The sequence below is a fragment of the Oncorhynchus tshawytscha genome, linkage group LG01 (assembly GCF_018296145.1).
Source record: "Oncorhynchus tshawytscha isolate Ot180627B linkage group LG01, Otsh_v2.0, whole genome shotgun sequence".
NCBI lineage: Eukaryota > Metazoa > Chordata > Actinopteri > Salmoniformes > Salmonidae > Oncorhynchus > Oncorhynchus tshawytscha.
This window is the reverse complement of record NC_056429.1, coordinates 92493495-92514585: the sequence shown is the minus strand read 5'-3', so window position 1 is coordinate 92514585 and position 21091 is coordinate 92493495. Positions and strand designations below refer to the sequence as shown.

Genomic DNA, 21091 nt, shown 5'->3' with positions numbered 1-21091 from the left:
TCTACAGCAGCCTCAACAGCACTCTGTAGGGTAGCACCATGGTGTAGCCGGAGGACAGCTAGTTTCCATCCTCCTTTGGGTACATACTACGCAGACGACACCATTCTATATACTTTCGGCCCGTCATTGGACACTGTGCTATCTAACCTCCAAACAAGCTTCAATGCCATACAACACTCCTTCCGTGGCCTCCAACTGCTCTTAAACGCTAGTAAAACCAAATGCATGCTTTTCAACCGATCGCTGCCTGCACCCGCATGCCCGACTAGCATCACCACCCTGGATGGTTCCGACCTTGAATATGTGGACATCTATAAGTACCTAGGTGTCTGGCTAGACTGCAAACTCTCCTTCCAGACTCATATCAAACATCTCCAATCGAAAATCAAATCAAGAGTCGGCTTTCTATTCCGCAACAAAGCCTCCTTCACTCACGCCGCCAAGCTTACCCTAGTAAAACTGACTATCCTACCGATCCTCGACTTTGGCGATGTCATCTACAAAATGGCTTCCAACACTCTACTCAGCAAACTGGATGCAGTCTATCACAGTGCCATTCGTTTTGTCACTAAAGCACCTTATACCACCCACCACTGCGACTTGTATGCTCTAGTCGGCTGGCCCTCGTTACATATTCGTCGCCAGACCCACTGGCTCCAGGTCATCTACAAGTCCATGCTAGGTAAAGCTCCGTCTTATCTCAGTTCACTGGTCACGATGGCAACACCCATCCGTAGCACGCGCTCCAGCAGGTGTATCTCACTGATCATCCCTAAAGCCAACACCTCATTTGGCCGCCTTTCGTTCCAGTACTCTGCTGCCTGTGACTGGAACGAATTGCAAAAATCGCTGAAGTTGGAGACTTTTATCTCCCTCACCAACTTCAAACATCAGCTATCTGAGCAGCTAACCGATCGCTGCAGCTGTACATAGTCTATTGGTAAATAGCCCACCCATTTTCACCTACCTCATCCCCATACTGTGTTTATTTATTTACTTTTCTGCTCTTTTGCACACCAATATCTCTACCTGTACATGACCATCTGATCATTTATCACTCCAGTGTTAATCTGCAAAATTGTAATTATTCGCCTACCTCCTCATGCCTTTTGCACACAATGTATATAGACTCCCCCCTTTGTTTTCTACTGTGTTATTGACTTGTTAATTGTTTATTCCATGTGTAACTCTGTGTTGTCTGCTCACACTGCTATGCTTTATCTCGGCCAGGTCGCAGTTGCAAATGAGAACTTGTTCTCAACTAGCCTACCTGGTTAAATAAAGGTGAAATAAAAAAATAAAAAATAAACATTGACATTACAAAACCTAGGAGGCTCATGGTTCTCACCCCCTTCCATAGACTTACACAGTAATCATGACAACTTCGGGAGAACATCCTCCAGCATATCAGAGCTCTTGCAACATGAACTAACATGTTGTTAATCAAATGATCAGATAATTAATCTAGTACTAAAAGCATAAACTACAGATAGCTAGCACTGCAGTGTATAAAATGTGGTGAGTAGTTGACTCAAAGAGAGATAAGGACAATAGTTGAACAGTTTTGGAACATATCCATTTCTTCCAAAATGAAGGAGAAACAAGAGAGAGTCATTTTTTCCCCACTTTCACTTACTTAGCTAGCAAATGCAGCTCGCTAGTTTAGCCTACTGAAACACCCTGCTCAAACAGAGGGATGCTATGTTAGCTAGGTGGCTATGACTTTCCAACACAACACTGGAACTCTTCCAAGTCAAGGTAAGCATTTGGTATTACTAATTTATTGCCACTGGGGCCCGCCGTTGTAACTGCTTTCTGACTGTACACTGTAACGTTGCTGTATGATTGTAGCGGTTTACTAACGCATTAGTTCTATTAGCTATGTTGACTAGGATGTTACTTTAGGTAATATGGTGACAACAATGCCTTTTTGCCTGGTCACATACAGCTGATGTGTTGTGCATTGAAGTTCACAAGCGAAGGGAAGTTGAGAAATACAACGTGGCTGTTATGAGAGTGAACTCTGTTTATGAGTGATCAGGGGTGTATTCATTCTGCTGATTCTGTTGAAAAACGTTTCTTAAAAACAGAAGCAAATGGAGCAAAACAGGGATAAACATACCTGAACATGTCGAATAGAAACTCTCCTTTGCAACTGTTGGACAAATGATTACACCCTATGTCAGCTAGATGCAGGCAAGAGTGTCCAAGGCGGTATAGAATGGCACTGTCTGTCACCTCAAAATTGCCTCTCAACCTGTGTGGACCTATATTGTAAACTTTTCATAGGCCATGTTATGATGGGTATAGGGAAAATTAGAGTATCATGTAGTAGCCTAAACCTATCACTATTACATTGAACTGGGTGAATGGAATATGAATGAGTCTTCTAATATTCTGTAATAGGAATAAGGCAATGGTCATGAATTGTTTTTTTGTCCTCCCTCATCTTAAAAAGCACTGACTGCTGCTGGTGAACAGATGATTTCTGCATGTGTGGTTCCCACCGTGAGGCACGGAGAAGGACGTTTGATGGTGTGATGGTGCTTTGCTGGTGACACTTTCTGTGATTTATTTAGTATTCAAAGCACACTTAACCAGCATGGCTACCACAGCATTCTGCAGCGATACGCCATCCCATCTGGTTTACGCTTAGTGGGACTACCATTTGTTTTTCAACAGGACAATGACCCAACACACCTCCAGGCTGTATAAGGGCTATTTGTCCAAGAAGGAGAGTGATGGAGTGCTGCATCAGATGATCTGGCCTCCACAATCACCCAACCTCAACCCAATTGAGATGGTTTTGGATGAGTTAGACAGCAGAGTGAAGGAAAAGCAGCCAACAAGTACTCAGCATATGTGGGAACTTCTTCAAGACTGTTGGAAAAGCATTCCTCATGAAGCTGGTTAAGAGAATGCCAAGAGTGTGCAAAGCTGTCATCAAGACAAAGGGTGGCTACTTTGAGGGGAGTGGAAACCAGATGGCACAATTGTCTTGTTTTTTAAATTTATTTATGGATAGCCAAGGGCACACTCCAAACCTCAGACATAATTTACAAATGAAGCATTTGTGTGTAGTGAGTCCGCCAGATCAGAGGTAGTAGGGATGACCAGGGATGTTCATTTGAGAAGTGTGTGAATTGGACCATTTTCCCGTCCTTCTAAGCACTAAAAATGCAATAAATACTTTGGGTGTCAGGGAAAATGTATGGAGTAAAAAGTACATGATTTTATTCATGAAGGTAGTGAAGTAAAAGTCTGTTATCAAAAAATATTAGTACACTGCCTTGCAAAAGTATTCACCCTCCTTGGCCTTTTTCCTATTTTCTTGCATTACAACCTGTAATGTAAATGGATTTTTATTTGGATTTCATGTAATAGACATACACAAAATAGCCCAAATTGGTGAAGTGAAAAAAATACCTTGTTTAAAAAAAAAAAAATTAAAATAAAAAACGGAATAGTGGTGCGTGCATATGTATTCACCCCCTTTGCTATGAAGCCCCTAAATAAGATCTAGTGCAACCAAATACCTTCAGAAGTCACATAATTAGTTGAATAAAGTCCACCTTAATAAAATATGGAAAGAATATGACACCACAACAAACCTGTCAAGAGAGGGCCGCCCACCAATACTCACGGACCAGGCAAGGACAGCATTAATCAGAGAGGCAACAAAGAGAACAAAGATAACCCTGAAGGAGCTGCAAAGCTCCACAGCTGAGATTGGAGTATCTGTCCATAGGACCACTTTAAGCTGTACACTCCACATAGCTGGGCTTTATGGAAGAGTGGCCAGAAAAAAGCCATTGCTTAAAGAAAAAATAAGCAAACACGTTTGGTGTTTGTCAAAAAGCATATGGGAGACTCCCCAAACATATGGAAGAGGGTACTCTGGTCAGATGAGACTAAAATTGAGCTTTTTGGCCATCAAGAAAAACACTGTGTCTGGCGCAAACCCAACACCTCTCATCACCTCGAGAACACCACAGTGAAGCATGGTGGTGGCAGCATCATGCTGTAAGGATGTTTTTCATCGGCAGGGCGAGGTGCGCTAAATACAGGGAAATTCTTGAGGGAAACCTGTTTCAGTCTTCCAGAGATTTGAGACTCGGACGGAGGTTCACCCTCCTGCAGGACAATGACCCTAATTATACTGCTAAAGCAACACTTGAGTGGTTTAAGGGAAAACATTTAAATATCATGGAATGGCCTCGTCAAAGCCCAGACCTCAATCCAAATGAGAATCTGTGGTATGACTTAAAGATTGCTGTACACCAGCGGACACCATCCATCTTGATGGAGCTGGAGCAGTTTTTCCTTGAAGAATGGGCAAAATTCCCAGTGGCTAGATGTGTCAATCTTGTAGAGACATACCCCAAGAGACTTGCAGCCATAATTGCTACAAAAGGTGGCTCTACAAAGTATTGACTTTGGGGGGTGAATAGTTATACACACTTTTTTTGTCTTATTTATTTTTTGTTTCACAATAAAACATATTTTGCATCTTCAAAGTGGTAGGCAAGTTGTGTAAATCAAATGATACAACCCCCCCAAAAATCCATTTTAATTCAACAAAATAGGAAAAATGCCAAGGGGGTGAATACTTTCGCAAGCCACTGTAGGTTACAATTTGGGCAGCTGACATGGTGATCTGAATGGTGTTTACAGAGAGCTGAGAGGGGGATTGTTGGGGAACATGTGACAGTAGATAAAGCCCTTGGTTGCACAGCACTGCCACATGGCAACATCTGCGGTTCCTCTCCCAATAGCCAAAGTGCTGACAGTGGAACTGGAGGCCCAGAAAAACTTGGAAACACAGAAGACACACAGTAACACAATGTACCATCTCTCTATGACAACGTTTCATACCAGAACTTTTATTTTGGAAACAGCATGACTAGTCACAGTCAGAAACACAATGTACTGTATATATCTGAACAAGAACATGTATTACATCAAAGCAATTAAAATGTATCTTGTTGATAGAGTAGGGAAGAGTAGAATATAGTAGAGCAAAATAGGGAAGAGTAGAGAAGATCAGGGAAGAGTAGAGCAGAGTAGAGCAGAGCGGAGCAGAGCAGGGAAGAGTAGAGTAGAGCAGAGTAGAGCAGGGAATGGGCAGAGCAGGGAAGAGTAGAGCAGAGCAGAGAATGAGCAGAGCAGGGAAGAGTAGAGCAGAGTAGGGCAGAGCAGGGAATGGGCAGAGCAGGGAAGAGTAGAGCAGAGTAGAGCAGAGTAGAGCAGAGCAGAGAATGAGCAGAGCAGAGCAGGGAAGAGTATATCAGAGCAGAGCAGGGAAGAGTAGGGAAGAGTAGAGCAGGGAAGAGTAGAGCAGAGCAGAGCAGGGCAAAGGAAAGTAGGGAAGAGTAGAGTAGAGTAGAGCAGAATAGAGAAGTGTAGAGTAGAGCAGAGTAGGGTAGAGTAGTGCAGTGTAGGAAAGAGTAGAGTAGGGTAGAGTAGAGCAGAGAAGTGTAGAGTAGGGAACAGTAGAGCAGGGTAGAGTAGAGCAGAGTAGGCAAGGCAACAGTAGAGCAAAGTAGGGAATAATAGAGCAGAGTAGGGAAGAGTAGAGCAGAGTAGGGAAGAGTAGAGCAGAGTAGGGAAGGGCCGAGCAGAGACGGGTAGAGCAGAGTAGGGAAGAGCAGAGATAGATAGAATTTGTAGATAATTGGCCCTCTTTCTGGGACCAAGCCTGGCCTGTTGAGGAGTGACAGACTTCATCCTAGCTGGAGGGGTGCTCTCATCTTATCTACGAACATAGACAGGGCTCTAACTCCCCGAAGTCCACAATGAGATTGGGTGCAGGCCAGGCAGCAGGCTGTTAGCCAGCCTGCCAGCTTAGTGGAGTCTGCCACTAGCACAGTCAGTGTAGTCAGCTCAGCTATCCCCATTGAGACGGTGTCTGTGCCACGACCTAGGTTGGGCAAAACTAAACATGGCAGTGTTTACCTTATCAATCTCACTGGAATAAAGACCTCCTTCATTCCTTTCATTATTGAAAGAGATTGTGATATCTCAAAATAGGGCTACTTAATGTTAGATCCCACACTTCCAAGGCAGTTATAGTCAATGAAGTAATTACTGATCAGATCATAATCTTGATGTGATTGGCCTGACTGAAACATGGCTTAAGCCTGATGAATTTACTGTGTTAAATGAGGTTACATAAATCCTGGTTACATTAGTGACCATATACCCAGCGCATCCCGTAAAGGCGGAGGTGTTGCTAACATTTATGATAGCAAATTTCAATTTACAAAAAAAAACAGACATGTTTGTCTTTTGAGCTTCTAGTCATGAAATCTATGCAGCCTACTCAGTCACTTTTTATAGCTACTGTTTTCAGGCCTCCTGGGCCATATACAGCATTCCTCACTGAGTTCCCAGAATTCCTATCAGACCTTGTAGTCATGGCAGATAATATTCACATTTTTGGTGACTTTAATATTCACACAGAAAAGTCCATTGACCCACTCCGAAAGGCTTTCGGAGCCCTCATCGACTCAGTGGGTTTTGTCCAAAATGTCTCCGGACCTACTCACTGCCACAGTCATACTCTGGATGTAGTTTTGTCCCGTCGAATAAATGTTGTGGATCTTACTGTTTTTCCTCATAATCCTGGACTAACGGATCACCATTTTATTACGTTTGCAATCGCAAAAATAATCTGCTCAGACCCCAACCAAGGATCATCAAAAGATGTGCTATAAATTCTTGTACAACCCAAAGATTCCTAGATGCCCATCCAGACTCCCTCCGCCTACCCAAGGACGTCAGAGTAAAAAAAATCAGTTAACCACCTAACTGAGGAACTCAATTTAACCTTGCGAAATACCCTAGATGCAGTCGCACCCCTAAAAACAGGTCCTATGATAGACTGTAGTCTGGCCCAGGAGTGTGAAGGTGAATGGAAAGGCACTGGAGCAACGAACCGCCCTTGCTGTCTCTGCCTGTCTGGTTCCCCCCTTTCCACTGGGATTCTCTGCCTCAAACCCTATTACAGGGGCTGAGTCACTGGCTTACTGGTGCTCTTCCCATGCCATCCCTAGGAGGGGTGCGTCACTTGATTGGGTTGAGTCACTGACGTGATCTTCCTGTCCGGGTTGGCGCCCCCTTGGGTTGTGCTGTGGCGCAGATCTTTGTGGGCTATACTCTGCCTTGTCTCAGGATGGTAAGTTGGTGGATGAAGATATCATTCTAGTGGTGTGGGGGCTTTGCTTGGCAAAGTGGGTGGAGTTATATCCTGCCTGTTTGGCCACAGTGTCTCCCGACCCCTCCTGTCTCAGCCTACAGTATTTATGCTGCAGTAGTTTATGTGTTGGGGGGCTAGGGTCAATCTTATTTGGGCTTGGGGGCAGTATTTTGACGTCTGGATGAAAAGTGTGCCCAAAGGATATGCATATAATTGGTAGATTTGGATAGAAAACACTCTAAAGTTGCCAAAAATGTTAAAATAATGTCTGTAAGTATAACAGAACTGATATGGCAGGCGAAAACCTGAGGAAAATCCATCCAGGAAGTGGGATTTTTTTTTATGTGGGTGGTTTTCAATTGGATGCCCATTAAGTATCAAAAGGACCCAGATTGCAGTTCCTATGGCTTCCACTAGATGTCAAGTCTTTAGACATTGTTCAAGGCTTGTTTTCTGAAAAATGAAGAAGAATGAGACCTTTCTGTCAGGGGACTGTAGAATCATGCAGTGCTGGTTTGCGCGCCCTTCGTTCTTTTTCCTTTCTATTGAATACACTATTGTCCGGTTGAAATATTATCGATTATTTAGACAATTGACAACCTGAGGAGTAATTATAAACATCGTTTGACATGTTTCGACAAACTTTACCTGTACTACTAGGATGTATTCGTCTGCATGTTTTGACCGCCTTTGAGCCAGTGGATTACTGAACAAATGGCGCCAACAAAACTGAGTTTTTGGGATATAAAGAGGGACTTTATCGAACAAAACAAACATTTATTGTGTAGCTGGGACTCTTGTGACTGCAACCAGATGAAGATCTTCAAAGGTAAGTGATTACTTTTATCGCTATTTCTGACTTTCGTGACTCCTCTACTTGGTTGGAAAATGTTTGTATGCTTTTTGTAAGCGGGCGCTGTCCTCAGATAATCGCATGGTATGCTTTTGTTGTAAAAACTCTTTTCAGCTGAAACCTGACTCTCTCTCCTGTCTGATTAACAGGAAGCTCTCTTTCTCTCTCTCTGTATTCTGGCTCTCTCTCTCTCTCTCTCTCTCTCTCTCTGTCTCTCTCTCTCTCTCTCTCTCTCTCTCTCTCTCTCTCTCTCTCTCTCTCTCTCTCTCTCTCTCTCTCTCTCTCTCTCTCTCTCTCTCTCTCTCTCTCTCTCTCTCTCTCTCTCTCTCTCTCTCTCTCTCTCTCTCTCTCTCTCTCTCTCTCTCTCTCTCTCTCTCTCTCTCTCTCTCTCTCTCTCTCTCTCTCTCTCTCTCTCTCTCTCTCTCTCTCTCTCTCCTGCAGCAATGGAAGCAGTGCTACCTGTCCCAGACCTGCTGTTTTCAACTCTCTAGAGATACTCTGAATGATCGGCTATGAAAAGCCAAATGACATTTACTCCTGAGGTGCTGACCTGTTGCACCCTCGACAACCACTGTGATTATTATTATTATTATTTGACCCTGCTGGTCATCTATGAACATTTGAACATCTTGGCCATGTTCTGTTATAATCTCCACCTGGCACAGCCAGAAGAGGACTGGACTTTCTTCCTAGGTCCTGGCCTTCCTAGGGAGTTTTTCCTAGCCATCGTGCTTCTACGCCTGCATTGCTTGGTGATAGCGTCACTGTCTTCAAGGTTCCAGGAGGAGACTCACATTGTTGACCCGCGTCCCATACGTGACGATGACATCATACCCCATGGGGATTCCGTTGACCCTGTCCAGAGGCGGGGCGTTCCATTGGATCACCAGCATTGACTCGTTGAGCTGAACAGTCACGTTGTGGGGGTAGACTGAGGGTACTGGGATGACAAGGGAAAAAGAGTGGCAGAGCGGGTCACACACTCAAATATGATCTGTGATAATAGCAAACTGCACTGTTGGTTAGGGGCTTGTTTCACAGTAAGGTCTACACTTGTTGTATTTGACGCATGTGACAAAGAAAGTTTGATTTGAACTAGAACTCACATAATACCGATTACTTTTGCCAACTCCGGCACAGTCGCATTGATGTGAACACTAAAATGTTGATTAATGTGCACGGCTCTTCACGGCTCCACAGTTCCATCACAGTTACTGAATATGAGGTAATGAAACAAATGAATCATTCTCAATATGTCTAGTCCACAAAGAACACAACTGGAGATGAGGCCACATTCGGGTCAACCCCTTCTGATGTTTCCCACACCATGAAAAGATTTCTGTCAGATCTGTTTGATAAAATATCCCCACTGGCAGCCTTAGTTAGGGAGGACGTTGGAAGTGGCCCCACCCAGTACACTATGACTGCTCCTGATTCAGCTTCCTATGTGGCCACTCTGGAAGATATGCAAAGATAATATCAGACATATTCTGGATGTGACGCAGGTTTCACTAGGAACCCCGTCATGCAAAATATAATATGTACTTCTAACAATTTCTGATCAATGAATTTAAAACTGCTTTCTTAATACTTATTGGGACGAGGGGGAAACTATCCCGGATCCAAACTGAGTTGCTCTCTTTCGTGATGTGAAACAACAGTGAAATGTAACAATTCAATTTGGATCCAGGCTACAATAACAACACACTGCATCTTATGCTGAGGCAGGACCTCACACAGGAGCTACCGTTTATGGGGTCAACTGAAGTTATGCAGAACCCCATACAGGACAGTGTGCATGATGTATGCAGACTTGACAAGGCAATGACTTTGACAGGATGCTCATGCGACCTATGCACTCTCTATGCATGAAAACACAAGAGAAATCTCCCAACTGAGCCATGGCCTGGCTGCAGTGTAGAGGAGACATGATGACCTGAGTGGTTGAAACCTTGTCAATAATTATTCACATGGGAGCATATAATGCAGTGTACAGAGTCTCTTTTCACCTTGTATTGAACATTGATATCCAGGACCTGCTCAGACAATGGGTCTGTGCCCTAAATGGCACCCTATTCCCTGCATAGTGCACTACTTTCTTTACCAGGGCCAATAGCGCAGAGTGTATGTTACCCACCTCCTTCTGTAGTGTTGCTCTGGACCCAGGTACTGACTGGCGATTGGCCGAGCTCATTGCTACAGGAGACACTAATGTTGTACCAGGTCATGGCCTGTAACCCCGGGACATCACACTGGAAAGGAGGAGCTGTAGTGTTGATGATCCGAGCCAGCCTGACCTCTCCTCTCCTCTGGCTGACCTGTTTCACCTTGGAGGGAGTGAAGGGTAAGATACAGGTTCTATGTTCATCACAACAGTAGCCTACTGTACACAGACATTTAGAATTTTCTCACAAAAATACATTTGTGCAAAAATATCACAAAGTTGTTTAGGAACCACACTAAACAACCCTTGGGGAGGGATTCAAACGAACAGATAAACATTTGTTTCTATTCCGAACTGACTGATGCTGTCAGGAAACTGTGTACAGTGCATTCGGGAAGTATTCAAACCACTTGCCTTTTCCCACATTGTTACGTTACAGCCTTATTCTAAAACGGATTTAAAACAAAATCCTCATCAATCTACACACTATACCCCATAATGACAAAGGAAAAACAGGATTTTATAAAAATAAATATATGTATATATCATATATAAATGTATATAAATATACATTATTCAGACCTTTTACTCAGTACTTTGTTGAAGCACCTTTGGCAGTGATTACTGCCCTGATTCTTCTTGCTGCAAGCTTGGAATACCTGTATTGGGGAGTTTCTCCCATTCTTCTCTGTAGATCTTCTCAAGCTCTGTCAGGTTGGATGGGGAGCGTTGCTGCACAGCTATTTTCAGGTCTCTCCAGAGATGTTCGATCAGGTTCAAGTCCGGGCTCTGGCTGGGCTACTCAAGGACATTCATAGACTTGTCCCGAAGCCACTCCTGCGTTGTCTTGGCTGTGTGCTTAGGGTCGTGGTTCTGTTGGAAGGTAAACCTTCACCCCAGTCTGAGGTCATGAGTGCTCTGGAGCAGGTTTTAATCAAGGATCTCGCTGTACTTTTCTCCGTTTTATCATTTTATTTCACCTGGTAGGCTAGTTGAGAACAAGTTCTCATTTGCAACTGCGATCTGGCCAAGATAAAGCAAAGCAGTTCGACACATGCAAGAACACATAGAACAAACAAACATACAATCAATAATACAGTAGAAAAATCTATATACAGAAATGTTTTTATACCTTTCCCCAGATCTGTGCCTCAACACAATCCTGTCTCGGGAACTCTGCGGACATTTCCTTTGACCTCATGGCTTGGTTTTGCTCTGACATGCACTGTCAACTGTGGGACCTTATATAAACAGGTGTGTGCCTTTCCAAATAATTTACCACAGGTGGACTTCAATCAAGTTGTAGAAATATCTCAAGGATGATCAATGGAAACAGGATGCACCTGAGCTCAATTTCAAGTCTCATAGCAAAGGGTCTGAATACTTCTGAAAATAAGGCTGTAATGTAACAAAATGTGGAATAAGGCTAGGCGTCTGAATACTTTCCAAGTGCACTGTATTTGGGCTGGTGCTGTCTCTCTGTCATCATACATTATCTAGGCTGAGAGTGTGGGACTTTGCTTACCCTGATCTGGCAGGTAGTGAGTGGGAGGTGTGGAGCTTTACTTTCCCTGATCTGGCAGGTAGTGAGTGGGCGGTGTGGAGCTATGCTTTCCCTGATCTGGCAGGTAGTGAGTGGGCGGTGTGGAGCTTTGCTTTCCCTGATCTGGCAGGTAGTGAGTGGGCGGTGTGGAGCTTTGCTTTCCCTGATCTGGCAGGTAGTGAGTGGGCGGTGTGGAGCTTTGCTTTCCCTGATCTGGCAGGTAGTGAGTGGGCGGTGTGGAGCTTTGCTTTCCCTGATCTGGCAGGTAGTGAGTGGGCGGTGTGGAGCTTTGCTTTCCTGATCTGGCAGGTAGTGAGTGGGCGGTGTGGAGCTTTGCTTTCCCTGATCTGGCAGGTAGTGAGTGGGAGGTGTGGAGCTATGCTTTCCCTGATCTGGCAGGTAGTGAGTGGGAGGAGCTTTGCTTTCCCTGATCTGGCAGGTAATGAGTGGGAGGTGTGGAGCTTTGCTTACTCTGATCTGGCAGGTAGTGAGTGGGAGGTGTGGAGCTTTGCTTACTCTGATCTGGCAGATAGTGAGTGGGAGGTGTGGAGCTTTACTTTCCCTGATCTGGCAGGTAATGAGTGGGAGGTGTGGAGCTTTGCTTACTCTGATCTGGCAGGTAGTGAGTGGGAGGTGTGGAGCTTTGCTTACTCTGATCTGGCAGGTAGTGAGTGGGAGGTGTGGAGCTTTGCTTACTCTGATCTGGCAGGTAGTGAGTGGGAGGTGTGGAGCTTTGCTTACTCTGATCTGGCAGGTAGTGAGTGGGAGGTGTGGAGCTTTGCTTACTCTGATCTGGCAGGTAGTGAGTGGGAGGTGTGGAGCTTTGCTTACTCTGATCTGGCAGGTAGTGAGTGGGAGGTGTGGAGCTTTGCTTACTCTGATCTGGCAGGTAGTGAGTGGGAGGTGTGGAGCTTTGCTTACTCTGATCTGGCAGATAGTGAGTGGGGAGAATCCATCGTGTCCAGGGGTCCAACTCAGAACTAGTTTGTTAGATTCATGTTGTATCACTGTGACATCAGAGACAGGAGCTGGAAGCACTGCAAATATACCAAACAGAATCATCACAAAAACAAAACAAAACTTCTCCCTTTTTCTCCCCAATTTCGTGGTATCCAATTGGTAGTTACAGTCTTGTCTCATTGCTGCAAATCCCGTAATAACTCGGGAGAGGCGAAGGTCAAAGGTCGTACATCCTCCGAAACACAACCCAACCAAGCCACACTGCTTCTTGACACAATGCCCACTTAACCTGGAAGCCAGCCGCACCAATGTGTCGGAGGAAACACCATGCAACCGTGTCAGAGTGCACTGCACCCAGCCCGCCACAGGAGTCGCTAGTGCGCGATGGGACAAGGAAATCCCTGCCGGCCAAACCCTCCCCTAACCCGGACGACGATTCTGATTTACTGAGGTATAGGGCACTATAATTGCTCTGAGAGCTTGCCGTGTCTGAATGTGCACCAAAAAATATCAAAGGCCATATTCACAAAGAGTCTCAGAGTAGGATGGTCTCCCCTGTCCATGTTATCTTATTATTATCTTATTCAAACAGTTCAAAGTGTGGGAGGAGACTTTGTAGTCCAAATTACCTTTAATGTTGATGTTAGCCTCCCTGGAAGTTGTGACACCTTTCTTGTTGCGTGCCTCACAGTTGAACTGGGTATACTTGTCCACACCTACAGATAAAAACATAATACATTAGCATGTTAATGGAATTGTACAGAAGGATATTGTAATGAGAAGTTTTACAATAATCATGCTGCCAATGTGAAGTTTAACTGTGGGTGTTTCTCAATATGCTTACTACCATACTCTACACTCTCATGCTCCTTGTACATTCTTGGAGGACGTTCTCGAGTCCATTCTTGTGAGGACGAGGGTATGGAGAATGCATAACACATTACATTTGAGAAGCACTCACACTCCCCCTACTGTATTACTTCACACACTCTGCTGAAGACCCTGGGCCCAGGACCTTGGGGGGCCCACGGTATACACAAAAATAATAATCAAATTTTGGACACACATTATATACAGTCCTTTCGGAAAGTATTCAGAACCCTTGATGTTTTTCACATTTTGTTATGTTACAGCCCTATTCTAAAATCTATTAAATATCCATCTACACACAATATCCCATAATAACAAAGTGAAAACATTTTTTACAATTATTTCTGCAGCATTGAAGGTCCCTAAGAACACAGTGACCCCCATTGTTCTTAAATGGAAGATGTTTGGTACCACAAAGAATCCTCCTACACCTGATGAAACCAAGATTGAACACTTTGGCCTGAATGCCAAGCGTCACGTCTGGAGGAAACCTGGCACCATCCCTATGGTGAAGCATGGTGGTGGCAGCCTCAAGCTGTGGGGATGTTTTTTAGTGGCAGGGACTAGAAGACTAGTCAGGATCGAGGGAAAGATGAACGGAGAAATGTAGAGAGAGATCCCTGATCAAAACCTGCTCCAGAGCGCTCATGTTCTCAGACTGTGGCAAAGTTTCACCTTTCAACAGGACAACAACCCTAAGCACACAGCCAAGACAACGCAGAAGTTGCTTCAGGACAAGTCTCTGAATGTCCTGCATCGGCCATCACCGTGAGTAGCCTATGGCTTCAACTTCGTCATTAAGTGAGTCAGTGGCCTATAACTTTTTAAAAAGCTCTGTGCCTATGATTTCCTAACCGGCCCTGAACCTTCTTCCAGCCAGGACAACGACAATAGAGACAAAGAAATACACAAAGCAAACATTTTACTTCAAAATTATCAGATAGCTACATGTATACCGTAATAATCTAGCTAGCCAGCTACTTTAACAGCCAAATTACCTTAAACTAAACTAATGTTTTGCAGATGTCAACAGACAGTAGCTAGATGTCATCACATACAGTGGCTTGCAAAAGTATTCACCCCCTTGGCATTTTTTATATTTTGTTGCCTTACAACCTCTGAATTAAAATGAATTTTTGGGGTGTTTGTATCATTTGATTTACACAACATGCCTACCACTTTGAAGATGCAACAGTTTTTTTATTGTGAATCAAACAAGAAATAAGACAAAAAAACTGAAAACTTGAGCGTGCATAACTATTCACCCCCCAGTGCATAACTATTCACCCCCCAGTGCATAACTAGTCACCCCCCAGTGCATAACTATTCACCCCCCCAAAGTCAATACTTTGTAGAGACACCCTTTGCAGCAATTACAGCTGCAAGTCTCTCTATACGCTTGGCACATCTAGCCCCTGGGATTTTACCCATTCTTCAAGGCAAAACTGCTCCAGTCATACCACAGATTCTCAATTGGATTGAGGTCTGGGCTTTGACTAGGCCGTTCCAAGATATCTAAATGTTTCCCCTTAAACCACTCAAGTGTTGCTTTAGCAGTATAATTAGGGTCATTGTCCTGCTCGAAGGTGAACCTCCGTCCCAGTCTCAAATCTCTGGAAGACTGAAACAGGTTTCCTTCGAGAATTTCCCTGTATTTAGCGCCATCCATCATTCCTTCAATTCTGAACAGTTTCCCCAGTCCCTGCCGATGAAAAACATCCCCACAGCATGATGCTGCCAACATCATGCTTCACTGGGGGGGATGGTGTTCTCGAGGTGATGGTTTTGCACCAGACACAGCGTTTTCTTTGATGGCCAAAAAGCTCAATTTTAGTCTCATCTGGCCAGAGTACCTTCTTCCATATGTTTGGGGAGTCTCTCACATGCCTTTTAGCGAACACCAAACCTGTTTGCTTATTTTTTTATCGTTAAGCAATGGCTTTTTTCTGGCCACTCTTCCGTAAAGCCCAGCTCTGCAGAGTATACGGCTTAAAGTGGTCCTATGGACAGATACTCCAATCTCCGCTGTGGAGCTTTGCAGCTCCTTCAGGGTTATCTTTGGTCTCTTTGTTGCCTCTGATTAATGCCCTCCTTGCCTGGTTCTGTGAGTATTGGTGGGCGGCCCTCTCTTGGCAGGTTTGTTGTGGTGCCATATTCTTTCCATTTTTTAATAATGGATTTAATGGTGCTCCGTGGGATGTTCAAAGTTTCTGATATTGTTTTATAACCCAACCCTGATCTGTACTTCACAACTTTGTCCCTGACCTGTTTGGAGAGCTCCTTGGTCTTCGTGGTGCCCCTTGCTTAGTGGTGTTGCAGACTCTTGGGCCTTTCAGAACAGGTGTATATATACACACTGAGCTCATGTGACCGATCATGTGACACTTAAATAAAGTCCACCTGTGTGCAATCTAACTAATTGTGTGACTTCTGAAGGTAATTGGTTGCACCAGATCTTATTTAGGGGCTTCATAGCAAAGGGGGTGAAAACATATGCACGCACCACTTTAACATTTTTTATTATTATTATTTTTTTGAAATAAGTTATTTTTAAAATTTCACTTCACCAGTTTGGACTATTTTGTGTATGTCCATTACATGAAATCAACAAAATAGGACAAATGCCAAGGGGGATGAATACTTTTGCAAGGCACTGTAGTAGGCAGATTTACATTCTTTGTGGGTAGCTAGCTATCAATTCCTTGTGGCTCGCTACCTGACAGTAGTAGTTAGCCAGTTCTCCCTATTGACATACTATGGGCTTGCAATCCATGCACACTACAGTGCGTATTGTAGGCAAGTAAACAAAATAACACAGAATGTATTTATTAACATTTTCAAGATACAATATTGTAGTCAGGCAACATATGAGATAAGAATGGGCAACCTTTCATTCCAAAGTCAGAGTTAATTTTCTCTCGCTTCAGCTCAAATAATGGCTGCCATTGATTTCATGAAATGTTGTGTCATTTTTTACGTGGTGTAAAAATACTTTTAGTTGAAGCTTGCGTCGATGCTATGAAAATGTTTACAAGCATAGTACACATCCAAGAAGTGCCCTCCGTGCTCCGTTTCGCATACTTTGACTTGGATTCATGCTCTGACCATCCTGTGCTTGGAGCAAGGTAATACCCTGGGTGTATAACCAAATAAAGGTTTGGCGGCCGGCAGCCTAGCGGTTAAGAGCATTGGGCCAGTAAGATAAAGGTTGCTGGTTCGAATCCCCGAGCTGACTAGGTGAAGAATCTGTCATTTGCTCCTGTAAATGACTCTGAATAGGAGCGTCTGCTAAATGACTAAAATGTCAAATGTAGTAGTGTCTTATTCAGCTCTTCAAGTTCAACTCAACCACTGAAATGTGTTCAACTCAACCACTGAAACTTTTACAAACAATACATGCATCATGTGCATACAGTACAGAAACTACTGAAAGTGGATGTCTCTCATAATAATTGATCATTACAGTTTTTTACAATCTCTTACACACTAAATGTGGTACTTGAGGCACACTCAGTGAAACCATTAACTCATGTACCTGATCTTCAGACCAAGTCTGCAAAACTGCAAGCACATTATCTGCTTTACAATCAGTTTGCAATTGTAAAACACACTTTTTGCAAAACACTAAACAGTTCTCTACATTAGACACGTCATTCAAAACTAACCGGTCTTGTGGTTCGTTTGGAAAACACTGCCATTCAAAATGCCACACTCATTTACCAATTACCTACAGAAATCAGAGATTGAGCACTATAAATAGGCTTCAGGTTGGCGTTCTTGGTTTGGACAATAATGGAGGCCAATTTTGGAGAGAGAGTCAGGGGAGTGAGAGTATGAGTAAGAGGGGGACGAGGAAGAGGACCATGACAAGGAGGGGGAAGAGGATAAGGAGTAGGGCAAGGAAGAGGAGGAAGGAGAACAATCACAGATGAGATCCAGGCCACTTTGGTTGACCATGTGGTCAACCATGGTTTGAGTTTCAGGGAGGCTGGGCAGAGGGTCCAGCCTAACTTGAGCCGCAAGTGTCATCCGGACATTTCGAAATGAGAACAGGTAAGTAAACCTACCCTCTATACCATGCAACTGTAGTTGCAGCACTTACAGCACTACAGTACATTTAATTTCATATGAAAGAATTATTGCACCCAAACCATTCACATCATGTTTTTGCAGAATTGAAAAACAACCTTTCAATGGAGGAAGAAACCAGCTATTCACAGCAGAGCAGGAACAACACATAGTGAATATGGTCACTTCAAACAACAGCATACGTTTACGACAACTGCAAAACCACATCACTGATAACACAACATTCAGTAACATAAATAGGGTGAATTTATCCGCATTTTGCCGTCTCCTGAAACGCCATCAGATTTGTATGAAGCAGCTCTACAGAGTACCATTTGAGCCAAATTCTGACAGAGCGAAACAGCGCTATGAATACGTACAAGTAAGCTATACGATCCTGTCATTGGTACTGTATTCCAGTGTATTCTGCTACATATTGACTGCTCTATGTCTATTCATACAATAATGTTTTGTCTCGTCTGTTTCTAGGAACTAGATGCTACTGCAGAGCATCATGATTTCGTCTATGTTGATGACGTCGGCTTTATCCTAGCTAAAACAAGACATGGGAAGAAACCTCATAGGACACCGCGCCATCGTCAATGTCCCTGGACAGCATGGTGGCAACATCACAATGTGTGCAGCCATTAGTCAGAACGGTGTCCTTCATTGTCTTGTTACTCTTGGTCCTTACAATACTGCCCACATTATCACCTTCCTTGACACCCTGCCTAATATCCTCATTCCCAATGACCAGAGGAATGGGCCAGAGCAGTCCAGATTTGGTTCATTGACCATCTGCAAGCTTTGATGCTCAACCTGCCACCATATTGTCCATTTCTAAACCCAATAGAAGAGTTATTTTCGGAGTGGCATTGTGGTGACATAGATGAGGGGGCATGCCATGCCAGGGCTGGATACGCCACTCCAGATGCTACTTCCCCCACTGTTAAGCCAGAGAGAACATCGCTTGTGATGTTGATGAGGTGCTGTGATCAGATCCAAATAGGAGACAGGATGCACCCTAATTGTTTTTTTCTTCATAGTAACTAACCTATTTGTTTATCTTCTACTGTATTTGTTTTGTCTGTTACTGTTCATCACAGAATCTAGATGAAAATACAATGCTTTGAGAAAGAAATACATTACATTTTTTCCACATGTGCATTTCTGTTTATAGTGTAAATATATACTGAATATGCATACAGACTGTATATATTTGTGCACATACATGTACGTATGAGTGCTATAAAAAGTGGACTTCAATGCACACTGAACATGCAAAAGACACAAAATAGTGTTTTACATTTGTCACATCCATGTGTAGTTGCCGTGTATAAGAGCTAATCATTTGTTGGTTTGTGTGTAGAATTGATGCAAAAACCCCATTTTGAGAAGAGTTAAAATAGCTTTGAATGAAGTGTTTGGTTTTGCATGTTGTGTGTGTGTTTTGGGGTTGTGTGTGTGTGTGTGTGTGTTTTGAGGTTGTGTGTGTGTGTTTTGAGGTTGTGTGTGTGTGTGTGTGTGTGTTTTGGGGTAGTGTGTGTGTGTGTGTGTGTGTTTTGGGGTTGTGTGTGTGTGTGTGTGTTTTGGGGTTGTGTGTGTGTGTGTGTGTTTTTGGGGTAGTGTGTGTGTGTGTGTGTGTGTTTTGGGGTAGTGTGTGTGTGTGTGTGTGTTTTGGGGTTGTGTGTGTGTGTGTGTGTGTTTTGGGGTTGTGTGTGTGTGTGTGTGTTTTGGGGTAGTGTGTGTGTGTGTGTGTGTGTTTTTGGGGTAGTGTGTGTGTGTGTGTGTGTTTTGGGGGTTGTGTGTGTGTGTGTGTGTTTTGGGGTTGTGTGTGTGTGTGTGTGTGTGTTTGTGTGTGTTTTGGGGTTGTGTGTGTGTGTGTGTTTTGGGGTTGTGTGTGTGTGTGTGTGTGTGTGTTTTGGGGTTGTGTGTGTGTGTGTGTGTGTGTGTGTGTTTTGGGGTTGTGTGTGTGTGTGTGTGTGTGTGTTTTGGGGTTGTGTGTGTGTGTGTGTGTTTTGGGGTTGTGTGTGTGTGTTTTGGGGTTGTGTGTGTGTGTTTTGGGGTTGTGTGTGTGTGTGTGTGTTTTGGGGTTGTGTGTGTGTGTGTGTTTTGGGGTTGTGTGTGTGTGTGTGTGTGTGTGTTTTGGGGTTGTGTGTGTGTGTGTGTTTTGGGGTTGTGTGTGTGTGTTTTGGGGTTGTGTGTGTGTGTGTGTTTTGGGGTTGTGTGTGTGTGTGTGTTTTGGGGTTGTGTGTGTGTGTGTGTTTTGGGGTTGTGTGTGTGTGTGTGTTTTGGGGTTGTGTGTGTGTGTGTGTGTTTTGGGGTTGTGTGTGTGTGTGTGTGTTTTGGGGTTGTGTGTGTGTGTGTTTTTGGGGTTGTGTGTGTGTGTGTGTGTTTTGGGGTTGTGTGTGTGTGTGTGTGTTTTGGGGTTGTGTGTGTGTGTTTTGGAGTTGTGTGTGTGTGTGTTTTGGGGTTGTGTGTGTGTGTGTGTTTTGGGGTTGTGTGTGTGTGTGTGTTTTGGGGTTGTGTGTGTAGAGTCTAGAGAAAAGGAGCCATAATTTCAGACATCATGTGGAAGCAACTGTCAAAAACTGTAACAGAATACAGGACTGCATGTACTGTAGTGAGTAAAGTGTTAGTCACCATGAAAAAGTCTGATGAGAGCTGTGTCAGCTGGATAGGGGGAAGAGCTTTAGTGCTGAGTAGGCCTAAAGAGAATTAGTGTGGTGTGTTGTGAGTGTAGTAAGTGTCTTCACTGACATTTTCAACCTCTCCCTGACCCAGTCTAATACGTAAATAATAATTACCGCCCCGTAGCACTCACATCGGTAGCCATGAAGTGTTTTGAAAGGCTGGTCATATGTTTATGCATAGTCACTTTACAAATGACCTCGATTAACCTGTACCCCCGCACATCGACTTGGTACCACCACGGAAGGCCCCTTGGAATGTTAGTTGTATGTCCACTTTGAATTTTTCCAAAGCAAGGAGTTAGTAAATACATCCAGCAGGTTTGAAGCTGTTCAATCAGACAAACAAACTAACCTCCCACTACAAACAGACACTGTAGACCAGCCAGTGTACGGTCACACACACACACACACACACTAAATCTATGATACTGGTTTCATAGAGCAGAAAATCAAGTCTTTCCAGGCAAAGAGCCAAATCTAGACTTCATCAATGGTAATGTACAAGATCGACAAATTAGGGCATCACACTGTGGACTAGCCCGTGCAGGGCCTGGTGTGGACTAGCCCGTGCAGGGCCTGGTGTGGACTAGCCCGTGCAGGGCCTGGTGTGGACTAGCCCGTGCAGGGCCTGGTGTGGACTAGCCCGTGCAGGGCCTGGTGTGGACTAGCCCGTGCAGGGCCTGGTGTGGACTAGCCCGTGCAGGGCCTGGTGTGGACTAGCCCGTGCAGGGCCTGGTGTGGA

General features: G+C 44.1%; 1 protein-coding gene across 3 annotated transcripts in view; it reads right to left on the bottom strand.

Annotated features, from left to right (window-relative positions):
• LOC112260089 (tyrosine-protein kinase Mer-like) overlaps positions 1-21091 on the bottom strand; it is a 58959-nt gene that overhangs the window by 23613 nt on the left and 14255 nt on the right. For all 3 annotated transcript variants that reach the window (XM_042327377.1, XM_042327375.1, XM_042327378.1), the window contains exons 6-9: positions 13348-13434; positions 12680-12795; positions 10189-10378; positions 8846-8991 (exon numbers count right to left, since the gene is read on the bottom strand). In XM_042327377.1, coding sequence (XP_042183311.1) covers positions 8846-8991; positions 10189-10378; positions 12680-12795; positions 13348-13434 — 539 coding nt within the window. The remainder of the gene's footprint in view (positions 1-8845; positions 8992-10188; positions 10379-12679; positions 12796-13347; positions 13435-21091) is intronic.